We start from the raw sequence: 22,337 nt of genomic DNA on the forward strand, positions 1-22,337 counted from the left end.
ATTATTGCTGTACAAGGGGGTCACACCAGTTACTGAAAGCAAAGGTTCACATACTTTTTCCAACAAATATGTGTAATACTGGATCTTGTTTCTTAATAAATAAATGAACAAGTAAGATGCTTTTTGTGTTATTTATTTAATCGAGTTCTCTTTATCTAGTTTTAGGACGTTTGAAGATCTGATCATGTTTTAGGTAATACTTAAGCAAAAATAGAGAAAGTGCTACAGGATTCACAAACTTTCAAGCACCACTGTACAAACTTCTTACAGAGGACACTGGAACCGGACACCGAACTCCAATGCCTCGAGCTGTAATAACACTGCACAAACTACTATGCTTCCATAACGCCTCACTCTCTCCACAAATACTGCATTTATTTGTTGCAGATTTCTAGCATTTGCAGTTTTCTGCTCCATTTACTCCTTGTCTGTGTCACAGAAAGTTCCTCTGAGGAATTAGATATTCCTGAGTCATTAACACTGGCATGTGGACAGCTGGCATACAGGCTTCTGCAGGAAGGGATCGTTACAGCATACAACAGTATGGAAACAGGCCCTTTCACCCATGGTGTTGAGCTGAACCAATTAAACGCATTACTAAACTAATCCTTTCTGTACATTGTCCACTCTCTCCATTCTCATGCCTCTTAAGCATTCCTATTGTATTTGCCTCCAGGGCCACCTCTTGTAGATCATTCCATGCACATATCACTCTGTGTAAAAGAAAAACTTGCCCCACACATGGCCTTTGAACTTACCCCCTCACACCTTAAATGCATGCCCTTTTGCCTTTGTGCCCTCCAAATATGGGTCCGGGACGTGGAATTAATCAAATACATCTACAGGCAGCGGATGTTGTTTACTTGGATTTTCAGATGATCTTTGGCAAGGTGCCACACACGAGGCTGCTTAACAAGAGCCCATGGGTATTACAGGAAAGAGACCAGCATGGATAGATGATCGGCTAACTGGCAGGAGGCACAGAGTCAGAACAACAGGGGGTTATTGTAGTTGGCTGCCGGTGACTAGTGGTGATCTACAGGGGTCAGTATTGGGACTGACTCTTTTCACATTGTATGTCAATGATTTGGATGATGGAACTGATGACCTTGTGGCCAAGTCTGCAGATGATATAAAGATAGGTGGAGGGGCAGGCAGTGTTGAGGAAGCTGGGAGGCTGCAGAAGGACGTGGACAGAGTAGGATAATGGGCAAAGAAGTGGCAGATGGAATACAGTGCAGGGAAGAGTATGGTCATGCACTTTGATGGAAGGAAAAAAGCTGTAGACTATTTTCTAAACAGGGAGAAAATTCAAAAATCAGAGGTGCAAAGGGACTTAGCAGTCTTGTACAGGATACCCTAAAGGTTGATTTGCAGGTTGAGTAGGAGGTAAGAAAGGTAAATGCAATGCTTGCATTCAGTTTGAAAGCACAAGAATATAAGACCATCAGACACAGGAGCAGAATTAGGCCATCTGGTCCATTGAATCTGCTCCACCATTCAATCATGGCTGATCCTTTTTTAAATCTCCCTCTCAACCCCAGTTCCCGGCCTTCTCCCCGTAACCTTTGATGCCATGTCCAATCAAGAACCTGTCAATCTCTGTCTTAAATACACCCAACGACCTGGCCTCCACAGCTGCATGTGGCAACAAATTCCACAAACTCACCACCCTTTGGCTAAAGAAATTTCTCTGCATCTCTGTTTTGAGGTTGTGCCCTCTTATCCTAGACTCTCTCACCATGGGAAACATCCTTTCCACGTCTACTCTGCCTAGGCTTCTCAACATTCAAAAGGTTTTAATGAGATCCCCCCTCATCCTTCTGAATTGCAGTGAATACAGACCCAGAGCCAGAAACACTCCTCGAGTGATAATTCTTTCGTTCCTGTGAACTTCCTCTGGACCCTCTCCAATGCCAGCACATCTTTTCTAAGATGAGGGGTCCAAAACTATTTACAATACTTAAGGTGAGGACTCACCAGTGCCTTTATAAAGCATCAGCACCATATCCTTGCTCTTGTATTCTATATCACTTGAAATGAATGCCAACATAGCATTTGTCTTCCTCACCACCGACTCAACCTGCAAATTAACCTACAGGGTGTTCTGCACAGGGACTCCCAAGTCCCTCTGCATCTCAGATTCCTGTATTTTCTCCCTGTTTAGAAAAAAGTCCACACATTTATTCCTACTACCAAAGTGCATGACCATGCATTTTCCAATATTGTATTTAATTTGCCACTTTCTTGCCCATACTCCTAATCTGTCTAAGTCCTTCTGCATCCCATCTGTTTCCTCAACAATACCTGCCCCTCCACCAATCTTTGTATCATCTGCAAACTTGGCAACAAATCCATCTATTCCATCATCTAAATCATTTATATACAGCATAAAAAGAAGTGGTCCCAACACCAACCCCTGCGAAACACCACTAGTCACTGGCAGCCAACCAGACAAGGATCCTTTTATTCCCACTTGCTGCCTCCTACCAATCAGCCAATGCTCTAACCATGTTAGTAACTTTAATAAAAGAGCAAGGATGTGATACTGAGGCATTTTAAGACACTGGTGAGACCACACTTAGAGCACTGTGAGCAGGTTTAGGCCCTTTATCGAAGGAAAAAAATGTGCTGGCATAGAAGAGGGTCCAGAGGAGGTTCATGAGAATGATTCTATGAAGGAAAGTGTTAATATATGAGGCGTGTTTGATTGCTCTGACCCTGTACTCGCTGGAGGGGAGATATCATTGAAACCAAATATTGAAAGGCCTAGATAAAGTAGATGTGGAGAGGATGTTTCCATGTTTCCTAGGACCAGAGGGCACAGCCTCAAAAGAGAGCGATGTCCATTTAGAACAGAGAACAGAGATAACAAGGAATGTCTTTATCCAGATGGTGATGAATCTGTGGAATTCATTGCCACAGATGTCTATGGAGGCCGAGTCCATAGACTTGGGTATATTTAAAGTGGAAATTGATACGTTCTTGATCAGCCAGGATGTCAAAAATTATGTGGAGAAGGCAGGATAATGGGGGTGAGAAGGATAATAAATCAGCCATGATATAATGGTGGAATGGACTTGATGGGCCAAATGGCCTAATTCTGTCCCTATGTAATTTATATTTCTAATCAGTGTTGGAGTAAACTAGCTTTCCCAATAGGTCTGATTTGGGGTTTTCTCTCACCCATCTTTTTGGATTTGCTATATTGATCCTTCTGCCATGTTAACAGATGGATTGCGACTATTCATATAGCAAAGGTACTCTAGCTAACCTCTCCCATTACTGGATGATACCATCAATTTTTCCTCCAACAACCAGCTGCGCTACAGATGGGCACACTAATATGGATTCCACAATGAGTAGTCATAACTGCCTAACACATCACTGGCACCAGTCTACCTGCCAAAAAGGGTGCTAAAAGAGGGCCAGTAACATCATGAAGGCTTCTACCCACCCTACTCATGGGCTGTTGGTTCCACTTCCATCAGGGAGGAGGCATCCACACCAGTACCACCAGACTCAAAAAGTTACTTTCCCCAAGCAGTAAGACTGATCAACACCTCCACCCACTAAATCACTACTTTATCATTTCCTGCCATTCACCTTATGTACAGACTCTCCAGTCACTAACGTCACTTTATGGACATATAATCTTTCTATGTCTACAAGCTACCTTGCGTATTTAATTGCTTTTTTATCATTGTGTTCTTTATTTTATTGTGTTTTTGGTGCTGCATCGGATCGGAGTAACAATTATTTTGTTCTCCTTTACACTTGAGTACTGGAAATGACATTAAATAATGTTGATATCCCCAACTTCAGTTGGTTATTAGCTGGGGACAACTGTTTCACTGAAGCTGCTGGAAGTACCACAGACATATCTAAAAAATGAGGTGTCCAGCCGGTGAATGTGTTTAACAGCATGTGCTATAATATGGCAACAGAGCACCACTGTGAAAATTAACTGATCCAAGAATCAGATTCAGTGATCTGGCTGAAAAATACTGGTCTTTCAGCAAAAGGCACTATCCACAAAACATCATGATTGCTACCATCCATCACACTGCAGTTTCCATGATACAGAATACATTCAGGCAAGTTGGTATTTACGCACAGGACCCAAGCCGACCACTAAATGTCATTCACAATAATCAGCCTTTGCACAGAAGATGATATGTGCAAAATTATTTAATCCTCACATTAAATAGAGGCTTTAATGGTTCGCCTTATTCCAGCACGAGACCATGACCAAGACCCAGATCCATTTCAATACAGGTAATATTATGAGGAGCAACACACACAAAACGCTGGAGGAACTCAGCAGGTCAGGCAGCATCTATATAGGGGACTAAACAATTGACACTTCAGGCCAAAATCCTTCATCAGAATAAGAAAGTGAGGGGAGGAGAAGTAGTACAGTTTGGCAGGTAACAGGTGGGACCAGGTGAGTGAAAAGGAGTAGGGGGAAAGAAAAGAGAAACTGGGTGCAAGAAGTAAAGGGCTGAAGGCAGCAGCATCTAACAGGAGAGGACAGTGGTCCGTCGGAGAAAGGGAAGGAGGAAGGGCTACCAGAGAGGGATAACAGGCAGGTGAGAAGAGAAAGGGTAAGAGGAGAGCGGGAATGGAGAATGGAAAAAGTACAGCAAGGGGAAGTGAGACAAAATTAAGTTTATGCCATCAGGTTGGAGGCTATCTGGATTGTTTTTGAGTGCACATTTTGCTGTACTCCTAAATCACCAGAAACTGAGTAATTCCCAAATCCATCAAAGTTGCTGGTGAATGCAGCAGGCCAGGCAGCATCTCTAGGAAGAGGTGCAGTCGACGTTTCAGGCCGAGACCCTTCGTCAGGACTAACTGGGTCTCGGCCTGAAACGTCGACTGCACCTCTTCCTAGAGATGCTGCCTGGCCTGCTGCGTTCACCAGCAACTTTTATGTGTGTTGCTTGAATTTCCAGCATCTGCAGAATTCCTGTTGTTTGCCAATTCCCAATGTCCACTGAGTGAAAAGAGAAATAATTACACCAGATAGTATATCAGAAAAAAAAATTAGCAATTCTCCCTCCAGTGCCAACAAAATCTACAGCAATTCATGCCATGAGAATTCAACCCAAGTACAGGCAGTAGGGATCAAGAAAATTCCTGGAATATAGAGGATGCAGAAGTGGACCCCAAGGAGGGCATAAAGGGGGATAACTTTGGCAGAAAATTTATATATATAATAAAGGAAAAGGGGTAACAGGTGAGAGAATAGGGTTCCTTAAAGACCAAGGAGGGCATTTTGTGTGGAGCCACAAAAGTGCTAGATGTCTTGAAGGACATGAAGGTGAACACATCTCCGGGGCCTGACCAAGAACACTGTGCAAGGCTAAGCAACTGCAGGAGCTCTAGCAGAGATATCTGTATCATCGTTAGCCACAGGCGGGGTGTCATGGTGACTGTGGTGCCTTTTAGAAGGGCAGCAAAGAAAATCCTGTAATTACTGACCAATAAGTCTTATTTCTGGAATAGGTAATTACAGACACAATTGGTGGGCTGCTCTAGAAGGTTAGATCACATGGGATCCAGGGAGAGCTGGAGAACTCCACACACACTTGGTCTGATGGTAGGAAGCAGAGTGTAATGGTGCAAGGTTGCTCGTCTGATTACTGATGTGTCTCAGGGGTTGGTGCTAGCTCCATTGTTGTTCAGCAGAAATATAAACTACTGAGATTAAACATACAAGGCAAGGTTAGTAAGTTTGCAGATGACAACAAAACAGGTGATTTAGTCAATTATGAAGGTTATCAAAAATTGCAGGGCGGTTTTGATCAGCTGAATAAGTGGGCCAAGGAATGGGAAATGAAGTTTAATTCAGTTAAGTGCAAGGCTCTGCAGTTTGGAAAGACAAATCCACGAGGAACTTGCACAGTGAACAGCAGGGCCCTGGGGAGTGTTACAGAGCAGCAGGAATCTGAAGTGCAAGTACAAGTACATGACTCCCTGAAAGTGAAGTCACGGGTGGACAGGGTGGTGGAGAAGGCTTTTGACACACTGGCCGCCATCAGTCAGGGCACTGAGTACAAAGGATGGGAAGGCAGAGTGCCATTGTACAGGTGTCTTGTCAGGCCACACACGGACTGGTTTGGTCATCCTGCTGTAGGAAAGCTGTTACTAAACTAGAAAGATTGCAGGAAATATCTACAAGGATGTTGACAGGACTTGAGGGACCAAGTTACAGGACCAGGTTGGACAGGCTGGGATTTTATTCCTTAGGAGTATAGGAGACTGACAAGTGATCTTATAGAGGTGTATAAAATAATGAGGGGCATAGAGAGGGTGAATACACTCAATCTTTTCCCCAGGGTTGGGGAATTAAGAACTGGAATATTTAGATTTAGGGTGAGAGGGGCAAGACTTAATTGTAACTTGATTTATTATTTTTCATTATTTCATTAGGAGTTTGAGGACACGTGGTATTACCAAAAACTCTTGTAAGTGTCTACAGAGATAGTGTAGAGAGCTTTCTAAATGGTTGCATCACCTGGTATGGAGGGACCCACTGCGCAGGACCAGAAAAAGCTGTAGGAAGTTGTTAACTCAGCCAGTTGCATCATGGGCACCTACAAAAAGCATTGCCTTAAAAGGGTGGCACCCATCTTTAAGGAACCCCACCACCCAGGACATGCCCTCTTCTCAGCACTGTCATTAAGAAAGTGGTACAGGACCACGAAGACCCACACTTCACATTTTAGGAACAGCTTCTTCCCCTGTCATTAGATTTCTGAATAGACGATGAACCCATGTGCACTACCTCACTGTTGTTTTTCTTTTTTTTGCTCTCTTTTTGCAGTATTTATGCAATTTTTAAACACATTGTACTTCTCTGTATTGCAATGTACTGCTGCGACAAAACACACATTTCACGACATCGGTCAGTGATGTTAAAGCTGATTCTGAAGCAACATGTTGTTTCACAGAGGGTGGCACGTTTGTGAAACGGGACAATAACAGTTGGATTGGAAAGGTTAGATGGCGATGAGCCAAATGGGCACTGTTTGGATGCCGCATCTTAGTCAGCATGGATCAGTTGGGCCTCATGCTGGATAACACTCTGAACTCCAAGTCATCATGGACAAGAATCAGCACTAACACTGATAAAGCAAAAGCACAGAAGCAGTAGTATAGGCCCTAGCTTAATTACTGGCAAAGTAAACTAAACTTAGCCACACACACACAAAACGCTGGAGGGACTCAGCAGGCCAGGCAGCATCTATGAAAAAAAGTACAGTCCACGTTTCAGCCGAGACCCTTCAGTAGGACTGGAGAAAAAAAGATGAGGAGCAGAGTTAAATGGTGAGGGCAGGGGAAGGAGAAACTCAAGGTGATAGGTGAAACTGGGAGGAGGAGGGGAAGTAAAGAACTGTGGAATTGATTGGTGAAAGAGATACAGGGCTGGAGAAGGGGAGCCCGGTAGGAAAGGACAGAAGGCAAAGGGGGGAGGAGCACCAGAGGGAGGCGATGGGCAAGTAAGGAGATAAGGTGAGAGGGGAAAAGGGGATGGGGAATGATGAAGGAAATGGGGGGGGGGGGAATTACCGGAAATTCGAGAAATTGGTGTTCATGCCATCAGGTTGGTGGCTACCCAGATGGATTATAAGGAGGCCATGGACTAACATATTGGAATGGGAATGGGAAGTGGAACTAAAATGGATTGCCACTGGGAAATCTTGCTTTTTGTGGTGGATGGAGCCCAGGTGCTCAGTGAAACGAACTCCCAATCTACAAACATTTGTACATCAGATCTCACCAATATATAGGAGGCCACACTGGGAGCACCAGACAAAGTATATGACCCCAACAGACTCACAGGTGAAGTGTTGCCTCACCTGGAAGGACTGTTTAGGGCCCTGAATGGTAGTGAGGGAGGAAGCGTAGGGGCAGGTGTAGCACTTGCTCCACTTGCGAGGGTAAGTGCCAGGAGGGAGGTCAGTGGGGAGGGACGAATGGACAAGGGAGTCAGGTGGGGAGCGATCCCTGTGGAAAGCAGAAAGTGGGGGAGAGGAAGAGATGTGCTTGGTGGTGGGAGCCCGTTGGAGATGGCAGAAGTTGCAGAGAATTATGTGCTGGACACAGAGGCTTATTTTTGTGTGTTGCTTGGATTTCCAGCATCTGCAGATTCCTCTTCTCACCCGGTCTCTTGCAAAAATGCCATCCTCTTCTCGCAATTCCTCTGTCTCCGCCGCATCTGCTCTCAGGATGAGGCTTTTCATTCCAGGACGAAGGACATGTCCTTTTTTAAAGAAAGGGGCTTCCCTTCCTCCACCATCAACTCTGCTCTCAAACACATCTCCCCCAGTTCACGCACATCTGCTCTCACCCCATCCTCCCACTACCCCACTAGGAATAGGGTTCCCCTTGTCCTCACCTACCACCCCACCAGCCTCCAGGTACAACATATAATTCTCCGTAACTTCCGCCACCACCAATGGGATCCCACCACTAAGCACATCTTTCCCTCCCTCCCTCCCCCTCTGCCTTCCGCAGGGATCGCTCCCTACGTGACTCCCTTGTCCATTCGTTCCCCCCATCCCTTCCCACCAATCTCCCTCTTGGTACTTATCCTTGTAAGCGGAACAAGTGCTACACATGCCCTTACACTTCCTCCCTCACCACCATTCAGGGCCCCAGACAGTCCTTCCAGGTGAGGCAACACTTCACCTGTGAGTCGGCTGGGGTGATATACTGCGTCCGGTGCTCCCGATGTGGCCTTCTATATATTGGCGAGACCCGACGCAGACTGGGAGATCGTTTCACTGTCCACCAGAGGAAGCAGGACCTCCTGATAAAGTTTAAGGGAATGGGGGATTCTCAGATTCCTGTAAACAATGTATTAAGTACTGACTATATCTGCGACTGCAGCCTGTTTGAATAATGTCTCACAGCTGCCTTCTTTGGAGCAAGATGATTAAAGATGTCTCTGGGCTTTTCACACCTTTTGATTTTGACAAAAAGCAGTACCTGATGGAAATTAGACAGAACATTCCTTTCTTAATTAAAGCATAAATTTGACGGATGCTCTTATCTTTGTAATTAAGTTGTGGCTCCAGCAAACCAGGTAGAACATTCCCTTTTTATTTAAGGTGGCTGGAGTGTCGAACAAATTGATTGTACTTTTGTATCAATAATCCATTGACTTGGCCGGTATGGTTATCAAACTGATTGTTCTTTTGTATCAGTGGCCTTATAACTTCTGACAATTCTGACATCAGGCAGTGAACTTGTAAACCGCCGGGGAGATGAGAAAGGATCTCTCCCTGATGTCGGGTCCAAGATCACTCGCCGGCTGAGCTCGAAGAAATAAATGGGTGAAAAGATAAGTAACAATCTTTTTGTGCTGTCGTTATTTGATCCAGCAAAGTTACGTTTACACTCCAAGTGGCCACACATTTTAATTCCATGTCCCATTCCCATTCTGATATGTCTATCCACGGCCTCCTCTACTGTAAAGATGAAGCCACACTCAGGTTGGAGGAACAACATCTTGTATTCCGTCTGGGTAGCCTCCAACCTGATGGCATAAACACTGACTTCTCAAACTTCCGCTAATGCCCCACCTCGCCCTCATACCCCATCCGTTATTTATTTATATACACACATTCTTTCTCTCTCTCCTTTTTCTCTCTCTGTTCCTCTCACTACTTGCCCATCCTCCGGGCCTCTTTCTTTCTCCCTAGGCCTCCCATCCCATGATCCTCTCATATCCCTGTCCATATCTCTTGGCTCCATCCCTCCCCCTCCTGTCTTCTCCTATCATTTTGGATCTCCCCCTCCCCCTCTCAAATCTCTTACTAGCTCTTCTTTCCGTTAGTCCTGACAAAGGATCTTGGCCTGAAACGTCGACAGTACCTCTTCCAATAGATGCTGCCTGCCCTGCTGTGTTCACCAGCAACTTTTATGTGTGTTGCTTGAAATTCCAGCATCTGCAGATTTCCTTGTATCTGCAGATTTTCTCTTGTTTGTAAACTAAACCTTGTTGATTTTTCCCAATAAGTTACAATGCCTTATGACTTAATAAGACAACAAATTTAGCACAGCAAACCCCTTGCTTCCAGGCATCTGACGATGGCAAATGCATTGACGGGTTTGCAGCATACACAGCACTTCTGATTATTGATCAATTGGTATACACTCCTGGAAGTTATAGATCCAAACAGTCACCCTATGGATGTACAACCAATTTAACGTGGGGGCCGAACTGAAACAATAGAGTTCAAGCTCCCTGAGAAAGTAATACTGAGTAAAATTGCTCTCATTTTCCAAGAAGGGCAGAAGATATTCACCTTCTTCTCAAAATGCATTTCCCACGAGCATGGACTGATTTCTACTTGTATTCCATGCCTTCCTTCTTCATTCCCCTACATTAAATGTGAACCATTAATACATACCACTGGGTATCCCAGTACTGACCTAAAACAGACTATTCTGTAAATATTTAAAATCAAACAGCAGCTGCGCAGAGAAAAAGACACCATTAATATTTCATGGAATGTCATTGATGAGAACCAGGAAAAGGGAGAGATTTTAAAAGATTTAAGATCTAGCAATAAACACTACTGTGGAAATCTTGCAGAAAAGGCTAGAGGGAACTCAGCAGGTCAGGCAGTCCATGTATATCTTGTCAAAGGGTAGGTTAACAGGATAGGTAGGCACAAAAAGTAGATGCAAAGAGGCTATGATCTTTGTCTAAGATACAAATCCCCCTTTTCCAGAAATCTGAATTGAGGAAAGATGAAGCTAAAGTAATTACTGAAAACAGGAGCACAGAGGTTAAGTTACCGTTGTAGCTTCCAGAGCTTGGACTATTCATTCAGAAACATCTGAGTCTCACAATGGCAACTGGGGAATTTCATTGCAAGCAACTTAATAAACTTGGTAGAAAGAGTTAGCATCAGTACAGCACAGGAAAAGGCCCTTTGGCCTACAGTGTATATCAAGAGAACCAATCATCTGGTGAAGTACAGAATGCCGAATGTGAATGGTTCTTCAGAGAAGAAAATGTATTAACCTGTGAAAAGCCATCCCCATCACTGTGGTTACCCACCTCCTGAATATCCTGGCAACCCACTCACAGCAAGGGAGGTACAAGCAATAAACTCTGCCTGTAGCAGCACAGCCTGTGTCCAGGTACAAAATTAGGCACACCAACTATTCAAATTAAACCTAAGTAGTAATGGGACATTGAGAAGCATCAGATCAGATTTGGTTTGAGAAACACCAGGATAGAGGAAAGACCACAGTTGATTAGTCTGTCACACTGTTGATGTCAACACCACCAAAAAAAATGTACTGCTAAAGCCAGTTACATTTTATTTTCATTTAATTATGTAGAGATACAGCGCAGAATAAGCCCTTCCATCCCTTCGAGCCATGCCACCCAGCAACCCCGATTTAACCCTAACCTAATCACAAGACAACTTACAACGACCAATTAACCTATCGAGTACATCCTTGGACTGGGGCACCTGGAGAAAACCCAGACGTTCCACGGGGAGGACATACAGAGACTCTGAACTCTCAATGCCCCGAGCTGTAATAGCACACAGCAACCGCTACACTACCATAGGGTCTCAGCATGAATATCAACTGGTTATTCCTTTGCACAGATGCTGCCTGACCTGCTGACTCCCTCCAGCATTGCGTGTGTGCTACTCTGGAGCCCCAGCACCTGCAGAGTCTCTTGTGTAGTAAATGACACTTTAATCTCGCTGACAACACAAAAGGGCATCAATTCTGAGCTACTGGCCTAGACATTTGGTCAAGACTTGCCGTTAAACATATCTAAATTCATTGTTCAAGGTTTGCCGTTAAATGTATCTAAATTCATTGGCCAAGGCTTGCCATTAAATGTATCTAAATTCATTGGCCAAGGCTTGCCGTTAAATGTATCTAAATTCATTGGTCAAGGTTTGCCGTTAAATGTATCTAAATTCATTGGTCAAGGTTTGCCGTTAAATGTATCTAAATTCATTGGCCAAGGTTTGCCGTTAAACGTATCTAAATTCACTGGACCATAAATTATGCAGCACAGAAATGGGTCTTTCAGCCCCACTTGTACATGCAACTGAAGCGCCTTCCTGAGCTGGTCACATCTGCCCAGACTCCTTTCCGTTTAACATGACCAATGTGTAAACCTTCACACCCTGCTTCACAAGTGTCTGTCTATATATTCAACTAAAAATCAATCATTTTTAAAATCAATAATCCCTGCTTCCACGTTCTCTCACAAGGTAAGATCCTCTCTACATCCAACCTGTCAGGAGCCGTTGAGACCTTCTATGGCCCCCTCCCTCTTGTCAACTCATGTAGATTCAAGCCTAACCCATTCAAACTGTTGTCTCTAGTCAACCCACCTAGTCTAGTAAACCTTCCCCATGCTGCTTTCAAACCATTAGATAAGGACAGTAAGGCCGTGCAGTGCTCCAGATGTACTGCACCATGCCCTGTATAACTGCAACGCATCACCAGGGCTGTCAACACGCTAACATCGTGATGTGGAACGCATCAGTAGACTCACAGCATGACTTCCAAGAATATGATGAAACCCTTGTATTCTTCTACATCCAAGCCTGTTGAATTCTTCATAGTAAAGATGATCTCGCTCTCTCTGGCTATCCATCCCACAGGATGATGATGGTTCCTTTCAGTTTGAAAGGAACAGTGTGTGTGTGAATGGATTTTAGGTGAGTAGGGGGTTGCACAGGTCCAGACCCACCCTCTCGACATCCCCTCCCGGATCCAGCAGCATGATGGGGTCCAAGATGGCTGGGGGAACTTCTGTTGCAGTGAATGGCCAGACCAAGCTTCGATGCAAGGGATGCCCTTTCCACGCTTCATGGCACGTGTTTGCTAGATGACCATTGACCCTACAAGAGGGTTCATCTGCCCTTTGACAGGTCTTGTTTTTCATCCTGCAGGGTGTCTAGCCACCCTCCTCACCAGGCAAGCCTGGTGGGGGAGCCGGTTTAGTCGCTGACCACCCGACCATGCAACAGGTAGTACTGGGTTACTTGTTACCAGGAGTACTCAGACCAGTGACTTGACGTGTAGAGACACGAGTAGAGATGATAACTGCGCTGTCAAAAGCTTCTGAAGGGTGCATTCTATTACGTGCATTGATAAGAGACACGGCCTTGGATTGGAAACAGAATTGATTAACATATTTATTAACACACCTTGCAAAAGAAATTCTGCATGGCTACAAGTACAAGAATGCTAAAGATTAAAAGTTATGGGGCTGGTAAACAAATTAGGGGTTATAGGCAGATCTTATCAATTGGAACAGGCTTCAGAGTCTGCGGGACTTACCCCTCCAATTCACATTTGTATGCACAGGAAATTAGCTCGAAAGCTTTCCTCCTCACACTACAGATAACCCTCTATCAATGCACATTCATAAATCTGTACTGGATCCAGATGATGAGTGATCTCCAGCAGTGAATCGAAAGAGCAGCCGTTGAGATTTACCATTGATTAATACAGGGAGATATGTACGGGTAACAGTGGTGAGCTAATCTTTGGGCTCAAGTAATGTTGAGATCCACATATAATAATGAACAAGTGTTGCCTGGATTAGATGATACAAGTTATCAGGAGAGGTTGGACAAATGTGGATTTTCTCTGGAACACTGGAGGCTGAGGGGAGACCTGATCAGCCTATAAGTGATAACTGGGAATGTCAAACACTAGAATATAGAACGGTACAGCACAGGAACAGGCCGCTTAGTTGTGCCAAACCCATTACATTTGTATTCAAATGACCAACTAAACTAATCTCTTCTGCCTACACAACGTCCATATCCTACAATTTCCCTCACCTTCATGTGGCTAACTAAGTGACTCTCAGTTTCTGCCTCTACCACCACCCCAAGCAGTGCATCCCAGACACCCACCTCTCTGTGTAAAAAAAACCCTGCTCCTCACAAAGCTATAAGATGTGTTGATCAAAGTTTAAAGGAACAGAGTGGTAGAAGTCCGGAATACACTTTGGGGGTGGTGAAGAGGGAGACAACAGCAAAGTTTAAGCAGCATTTAGAAAAGATGATGAATAGTGGGATAGACACAATGTGAGACCTTGGCCTCAGTACCCTCCTGGTGCAATTTCATCACATACAGACCTCACAGTTTGGATTGGCAACATCACCTCCACAATCTCCATCAGCACAGGAGTACCACAAGGCTGTCAGCTTAGCCCCCGCTCTGCTCACTTTATACTTATGTCTGAGGCCAAGCACAGCTCCAATGCTATACTTCAGGCTTGCTGAGGATACCACCAGCGCTCTCATGACTATACCCCTCCCCAACACGAAACCACCACGGTGGGCTTCACGGCTGAACGTCTCAACCCAAGCAAGGCTGCAGGACCAGATGGTGTCAGTACCAGGGTGCTCAAAGCCTGTGCCCCTCAGCTATGTGGAGTACTTTGCCATGTATTCAACATGAGCCTGAGGCTCCGGAGGGTTCCTGTGCTGTGGAAGACGTCCTGCCTCGTCCCTGTGCCGAAGACGCCGCGCCCCAGCGACCTCAATGACTACAGACCGGTGGCATTGACCTCCCACATCATGAAGACCCTGGAGAGACCAGTTCTGGAGCTGCTCTGGCCTATGGTCAGGCCACACTTAGATCCCCTCCAGTTCGCCTACCAGCCCCGACTAGGAGTTGAGAATGCCATCGTCTACCTGCTGAACTGTGTCTACGCCCACCTGGACAAGCCAGCGAGCACTGTGAGGGTCATGTTTTTTGACTTCTCCAGTGCGTTCAACACCATCTGCCCTGCTCTGCTGGGGGAGAAGCTGACAGCGATGCAGGTGGATGCTTTCCTGGTGTCATGGATTCTTGATTACCTGACTGGCAGACCACAGTACGTGTGCTTGCAACACTGTGTCCGACAGAGTGATCAGCAGCACTGGGGCTCCACAGGGGACTGTCTTGTCTCCCTTTCTCTTCACCATTTACACCTCGGACTTCAACTACTACACAGAGTCTTGTCATCTTCAGAAGTTTTCTGATGACTCTGCCATAGTTGGATGCATCAGCAAGGGAGATGAGGTTGAGTACAGGGCTACGGTAGGAAACTTTGTCACATGGTGTGAGCAGAACTATCTGCAGCTTAATGTGAAAAAGACTAAGGAGCTGGTGGTAGACCTGAGGAGAGCTAAGGTACCGGTGACCCCTGTTTCCATCCAGGGGGTCAGTGTGGACATGGTGGAGGATTACAAATACCTGGGGATATGAAGTGACAATAAACTGGACTGGTCTAAGAACACTGAGGCTGTCTACAAGAAGGGTCAGAGCCATCTCTATTTCCTGAGGAGACTGAGGTCCTTTAACATCTGCCGGACGATGCTGAGGATGTTCTACGAGTCTGTGGTGGCCAGTGCTATCATGTTTGCTGTTGTGTGCTGGGGCAGCAGGCTGAGGGTAGCAGACACCAACAGAATCAACAAACTCATTCGTAAGGCCAGTGATGTTGTGGGGATGGAACTGGACTCTCTGACGGTGGTGTCTGAAAAGAGGATGCTGTCCAAGTTGCATGCCATCTTGGACAATGTCTCCCATCCACTACATAATGTACTGGTTGGGCACAGGAGTACATTCAGCCAGAGACTCATTCCACCGAGATGCAGCACTGAGCATCATAGGAAGTCATTCCTGCCTGTGGCCATCAAACTTTACAACTCCTCCCTTGGAGGGTCAGACACCCTGAACCAATAGGCTGGTCCTGGACTTATTTCATAATTTACTGGCATAATTTACATATTACTATTTATTATTTATGGTGCAACTGTAATGAAAACCAATTTCCCCCGGGATCAATAAAGTATGACTATGACCTTTGTAAACCTAATCAACGATGGTGACGAATCAGCATACAGGCCTGAGACTGTAAAATCTGACTGAGTGGCACCACACTTACTGTCAGGAACAGCAAGGAGCTGATTACTGACTCGAGGAGGAAGAAACCAGGGGTCTATGAGCCAGTCCTCATCAGAGGATCAGAAACTTTAAATTCTTTGGTGTTATCATTTCAGAGGATCTGCTCTGGGCCCAGCACGCACCTCTACTTCCTTAAGACTTGGCAAAAATTTAGCATGACATCTAATACTTCGACAAACTTCTATAGATGTGTAGTGGAGGGGTATATAGACTGGCTGCATCACAGCCTGGTATGGAGAAGCCAATGCCCTTGAATGGAAAATCCTACAAAAAGCAATGGATAAGGCCCAGTCCATCACAGGTAAGCAGCATCCATCACCCAGGTCATGCTCTCTTCTCACTGCTGCCATCAGGAAGGTTGTACAGGAGCTTCAGGACCCACTTCACTTGTCCTATCTTTGAACTGTCCCACAACCTATGGACTCACTTTCAAGGTCTCTTCATCACATGTTCGCAATACTTTTTGCTTATTTATTATTGTTATTTTTTCCTTTTGTGTTTGCACATTGATTGTTTGTCCGTCCTGTTGGGTGGGGTCTCTCATCGATTCTATTGTGTTCCTTGGATTTACAGAATCTACCCACAAGAAAACAAATCTCATAATTGTATATGGTGACATACAGTGCCTATAAAAAGTACTCTGCTCCAGCCAAAGTTTTCATGTTTTAATGTTTTACAACATTGAATCACAGTGGATTTAATTTGGGGTTTTTTTGACATTGATCAACAGAAAGACTTTTGTATCAAAGTGAAAACAGATCTCTACAAAGTGATCTTAATTACTTACAAATATAAAACACAAAATAATTGATTGCTTAAGTATTTAACCCCCTTTAATTTGACACACCAAATCATTACTGGTGCAGCCAATTGGTTTTAGAAGTCACATAATTAGTTAAATAGAGATCTGTTTTTGGAGACCTGTGTGTAGTCAAAGTGTTTCAATTGATTGTAGTAAAAATACACCAGTATCTGGAAGGTCCAACTGCTGGTGAGTCAGTATCCTGGCAAAAACTACACCATGAAGACAAATGAACACTCCAAGCAACTCCATGAAAAGATTATTGAAAAGCACAAGTCAAGAGATGGATACAAAAATTCCCAAGTCATTGAATATCCCTCCGAATACAATTAAGTCAATCAAGAAATGGAAGAAATTGGCACAGCTGTAAATCTGCCTGGAGCAGGCCTTCCTCAAAAACTGAGTGACCGTGCAAGAAGGGGAATAGTGAGGGAGGCCACCAAGAGACCTATGACAACTCTGGAGGAGTTACAAGCTTCAGTGTCTGAGATGGGAGAGACTGCACATACAACAACTGTTGCTCAGGTGCTTCATCAGTCACAGCTTTATGGGAGAGTGGCAAAGAAAAGGCCACTGTTGAAAAAAAACTCTCATGAAATCTCAGCTAGAGTTTGCCTGAAGCCATGTGGGAGTGTCCGAAGTCAGCTGGAAGAAGGTTCTGCGGTTTGATGAAACCAAAATTGAGTTTTTTGGCCATCAGAATAAACGCTATGTTTGTTGTAAGCTGAACACTGCACTTCATCAAAAACACACCATCCCTACTGTGAAGCATGATAGCAGATGCATCATGCTGTGGGATGCTTCACTGCAGCAGGCCCTGGAAGGCTTGTGAAGGCAGAGGGTAAAATGAATGCAGCAAAATACAGGGAAATTCTAGAGGAAAACCTGATGCAGTCTGCAAGAGAATTGCGACTTGGGAGATTTGTTTCCCAGCAAGACAATGACCCCATGCATAAAGCCAAAGTAACACAGAAATGGTTTAAAAAAAAAACAAAGTTAATGTCCTGGAGTGGCCAAGTCAGAGTCCAAACCTCAATCCAATTGAGAATTTGTGGCTGGATTTGAAAAGGGCTGGTCATTCACATGCAGTCTCACAGAGCTCGAGTAGTTTTGTAAGGAAGAATGGGGAAAACCTGCAGAGTCCAGATGTGCAAAGCTGATACAGACTCAAGGCTGTAATTGCTGCCAAAGGTGCATCTACTAAATACTAACTTGCAATCAATTATTTTGTGTTTTATATTTGTAATTAATTTAGGTAGTGTAGAGATTTGCTTTAACTTTGACACAAAAGTATTTTTCTATTGATCAGTGTAAAAAAAAGCCAAATTAACCCCTCTGTGATTCAATGCTGTAAAACAATAAAACATGAAAACTTCTAAGGGGTGTGAGTATTTTGTATAGGCACTTTTATCTTGAATTTTGATGTGCTTGCAGATGGGTCTAGCTAGACTGGCATGAAGGCTGCTGTAACCAGGGTAGACTGAAGCCATAGCTTTCTGTGTCGTAGCTAATATTGCTGACGTAGGATTTCAACTAGAAACATTAACATCCCTCCACAAATGTAACTCAGCCCACTGAGATCCTCCAGATACCAGCGCCCGCAGTCTACTGCATTTCCAAGAAGCCACATTACCTATTTGTTCTTCCATTTCTCATGTTCTGAAGTAAACATAGTGCAATGCTTCTTGCAGCTCAATGCTGCAGCACTCCGTAAGGAGCTCACTGGAGATCAACCCAAAGCAAGTTAATCATCGGGAGAGGGCAAGGCCCACTCAAGGATAAAGGAAGAAACACAAGGGATTCTGTGGATGCTGGAAACCCAGAGCAACACACACAAAATGCTGCAGGAACTCAGGCCAGGCAGCATCTACAGAGAGGAATAAGCAGTCAACTTTTCAGACCCAGACCCTTCATCAGGACTGGAAAGGAAGAGGAAGATCCCAGAATAAGGTGGGGGGGGGGGGAAGGAGGACAAGCCAGAAGACGATAGGTGAAGCCAAGTGGGCGGGAAAGGTAAAGAGCAGGAGAAGGAGGAATCTGAAGAGGAGGAGAGTGGATCATGAGAGAAAGTGAAGGAGGAGGGACACCAAAGGGAGGAGAAGAGGTAAGAAGTCAGAGTGGGGATTAAAAGAGGAAAGGGAGAGAAGGAGAAAGAGAAATCGTGTTCATTCCATCAAATATTTGGAGGGAACATTCACTTGGATGCAAAGGACGTGAGTAAGGTCCTCAATGATTATTTTACATCAGTATTCACCAAGGAGGAAATGGAGAATAGGGAGATCAGTGCCAAGTGTCATCACCTCCAAAGATCTATCCAGGGCCCAATCACAATGCGGTTATATTTCATTAGGAGTTTGATGGGATTTGGTACATCAGCGAATATCTACGGAAATTCAGTGGAGAGCATCCCCCACTGCAATAGAGGCTGCTTAATGCCGTAGACACCACCTGCTCTACCACAGGCACAATGCTTCCCTCAGCAGAGATCAAGTGAGCCTTCACAACTCTGCCATGGACAGTCCCAAGCCCAGATACAAAAGGAGGGGCCAGCAACTCCACCCCACAGAAGCTCCAAAGCCCTCTACCCTGGGAAAGGACAGATCTTCAAAGATGGGCTACAACCTGGGTTCAAGACTGGCTCAGAACCGAGGACTCTGGCGAGCTACTGTCAGCGGCCTATTCCCCAGAAGAAGTGATGGGCTTAGAAGCAGAAGTGAGCCTTAGGCTCCTCTTCAATGATAGTAATGAGAATTGGGTATGTCCCAGATAGTGAGGGTCTTGCCGGATGGATGCTGACTTTCAAAGGCACCTTTATTTATCAGGTAATATATAATAATTTTATATCTTTGCACGGTCCTGCTGCCACTAAATAACACTATTTATATTAGTTATCTAAGAAGGCTGCAGCAGAGTGGTTTGACATAGATACCTACAACCTGGCTGCCTGCAAAAACAAAATCATATATTTAGCAATCAGCAACTGACATAAAGATGAGTAAGAACTGAACTAAAATGTCAGAGTAGGCTTGAAGACCGCCTCTTAACGGTGACATCCGTCCCTCTGCTTGGGAGACAGCTTTGACTGAGCAAGACCAAACACCAGTGCCCCCGACCAGGGTGGGGAAGAGAGGGCCAGAAGCCGGGAGGCCGAAGCTGCGCTGGGGGTTATACTAGAGAGGCCTAGGGCAGGGCAGCTTCCCTTAAATCAGCCCCGGGACCGCAGGGGCCGGGTGAGCGGCGGTAGTGCCGCCGCCGCCGCTGCTGCACCCGAGGCACACTCACCATGCTTATACTGCGATGATATGCCGGTCCGGCTCATGCTCCGAGCGCCCCTGAGCAGTCCCTTTAAGCGACGGGAGGCGGGCTGCAGCTCTCCGGCTCTCGGGCCTACAGGCCAGGCCTCCTCCGCGCCATTTCCGCTGCCGCCCCGGATCCGCCCAGCGCGCAGGACCGGGCCGGCTCAGACCGGATCGCGCCGGATCCCTACGCGCTCACTCATTGGCGGGCGCGCAGGGCTCGAGTGCCTATTGGCTGGCTGGCAGGGTACCCGGTAATTGGTCTCGCTGGGGGAGGGGAGAACCTCTGGTTGGTTTGTTCGGATGCAGGAGCGCTAATGTGATTGGTGGCTCCGGAAGAGACCGACTGGCAGGTCAGGTGACCGAGGGGTCACGCGAACTCGATCTCCCAGCCACGTGACCAGCGTGCGGGTGCAGAGCGTGGCCTGCGAGAGGCTGTTCAGCCCCTTTAATGGGCTACCATTCACTCAGTTCGGGGTCGATCCTGTCCGTCCCTCGTTTGCTGTGCATCACTTACCATCTGAAAGTACATTGGAATGAAATTCCTGCAGCTGCTGAGATGTGGACACCAGCTTTCTCTCTGTGCACTGTCTACTCTAGCGTAAAGGAGTTGGGGCTCGCTGTTCCGGTTAACAACGGATGGTGCAATCCGGGTCATATTACGATCGAGGAACGTGTTTGTAGACCGGATATTGAACGTTTTGCTGTTGGACTCCGGCCTTATTCCACCGAGATACAACACTGGGCGTCATGGGAGGTCGTTCCTGCCTGTGGCCATCGAATTTTGCAGCCTCTCCCGTGGAGGGTCAGACACCCTGAGCCAATAGGCTGGTCCTGGACTTATTTCCATCTGGCATAGTGATATGAGAGGATCACGGGACAGGAGGCCCAGGGAGAAGGAAAAGGCGGAGGGGGGGATCGTTACACACTGCACTTTTTACAGTGATCTATATGAACAGTACACAAGACACATATCTTGGTAGAATAATACACCAATACCAATACTTTGAATGGGAACAATGACTATTTATATCAAGGGCCCGATGGAGATGCAATCAGCCACCAAAATCCCATCACACCCAACAGAGAAGCACTGAAAACTCCTCAGCATTTTTAAACTTGTCCTTCTATTTTAGCTCTGGGTTGTTGTTTTTCTGCTGTGTTTGAAATGGTAGCATCGATTATTTCATATCTCCGATTGGGGATTAGTTTTTAATCCTAACACTGGAATACCTACAGAATCAGGTTTATTATCACTGGTGTGTGTCGTGAAATTTGTTAACTTAGCCGGTGATTATAAACCTGACTGATTGTGATTCTGCAGAAAAACAACAACCCAGAGCTAAGACAAAAGGACAAGTTTGAAAATGCTTGCGGGTCCAGTTTGGAAGCAGAGTAAAGGGAGCAATCAGACTGGATAAAGAAGGCATACAGGTAATGTGTGAACAGCAAGAAATGCAAGGAACCATCATCTAAATGCTGAGTTTTAAATTTCAGGAGTGCACGTTGTCATAATCTTAGAAAAACAGACAATAGGAGGCGAGGCCATTCAGCCCTTTCAATCTGCTTCTCCATTCAATACTATCACAGCTGATCCTTCGTGCCAATACCAATTCCCATTCTTTCCCTGTACTCAATTCTACTACGGACAGTCCCAAGCCTAGCTTTGAAAGGAGGATGGTTGGGCATGGGGCTAGCAACCCCATTCAGTGAAAACCCAGAGCTACAGAAGCCCCGAAGTCCTCATCCCTGGGAGAGCAGGTACGTCAGGGAAGATGGTATACATCTGGGGAAAACTTGAAAGACTGGCCCAGTACAGAGGACTCTGGTGAGCTGCTAACAGTAGCCTATGCCCCGGGGAGATGGGGTCGAACTCCCTGAGTCCTTTGTGTTTCGAGATCTATCTCCTTAAATACATTCGGTAGTGTGGCCATCACTACCTTATGTGGTACAGAATCCCACTGGTTCCCCACTTCCTGACTGAAGAGCTTTCTCTTTATTCCCATATCCTGAGACTGCCAAGAAAGTCCCAGTGATGCCTACTCTCTGTTTTCTACCAAACCATTTTAATCCAGGCCAGATGATTACGCCTGTGCCATATGCTTTCATTTTGCTTGTTAACTTCGTACATGGGGCTTTTTCCACAGACATTCTGAAAATCCACCATCCACACTGCTACTCCTACATTTATTCCACCAGTCACATCTCCACAAAACTGAAATCAGGTTTGCAAACACCATTTTCTTGTCATTCTTCCAGCACAT

General features: G+C 45.5%; 1 protein-coding gene across 1 annotated transcript in view; it reads right to left on the bottom strand.

The window, feature by feature from the left end:
* Nucleotides 1-20,221, bottom strand: part of xpo6 (exportin 6) — a 160,590-nt gene extending 140,369 nt beyond the window's left edge. Inside the window, exon 1 of the mRNA XM_063059477.1 lies at nucleotides 20,060-20,221. Within this exon, the coding sequence (XP_062915547.1) occupies nucleotides 20,060-20,062 (3 nt within the window). The 5' untranslated portion in view covers nucleotides 20,063-20,221. The remainder of the gene's footprint in view (nucleotides 1-20,059) is intronic.
* Nucleotides 20,222-22,337: the final 2,116 nt, after the last annotated feature.

Source organism: Mobula hypostoma, chromosome 9, assembly GCF_963921235.1.
Source record: "Mobula hypostoma chromosome 9, sMobHyp1.1, whole genome shotgun sequence".
In the NCBI taxonomy this organism is placed as follows: Eukaryota; Metazoa; Chordata; class Chondrichthyes; order Myliobatiformes; family Myliobatidae; genus Mobula; species Mobula hypostoma.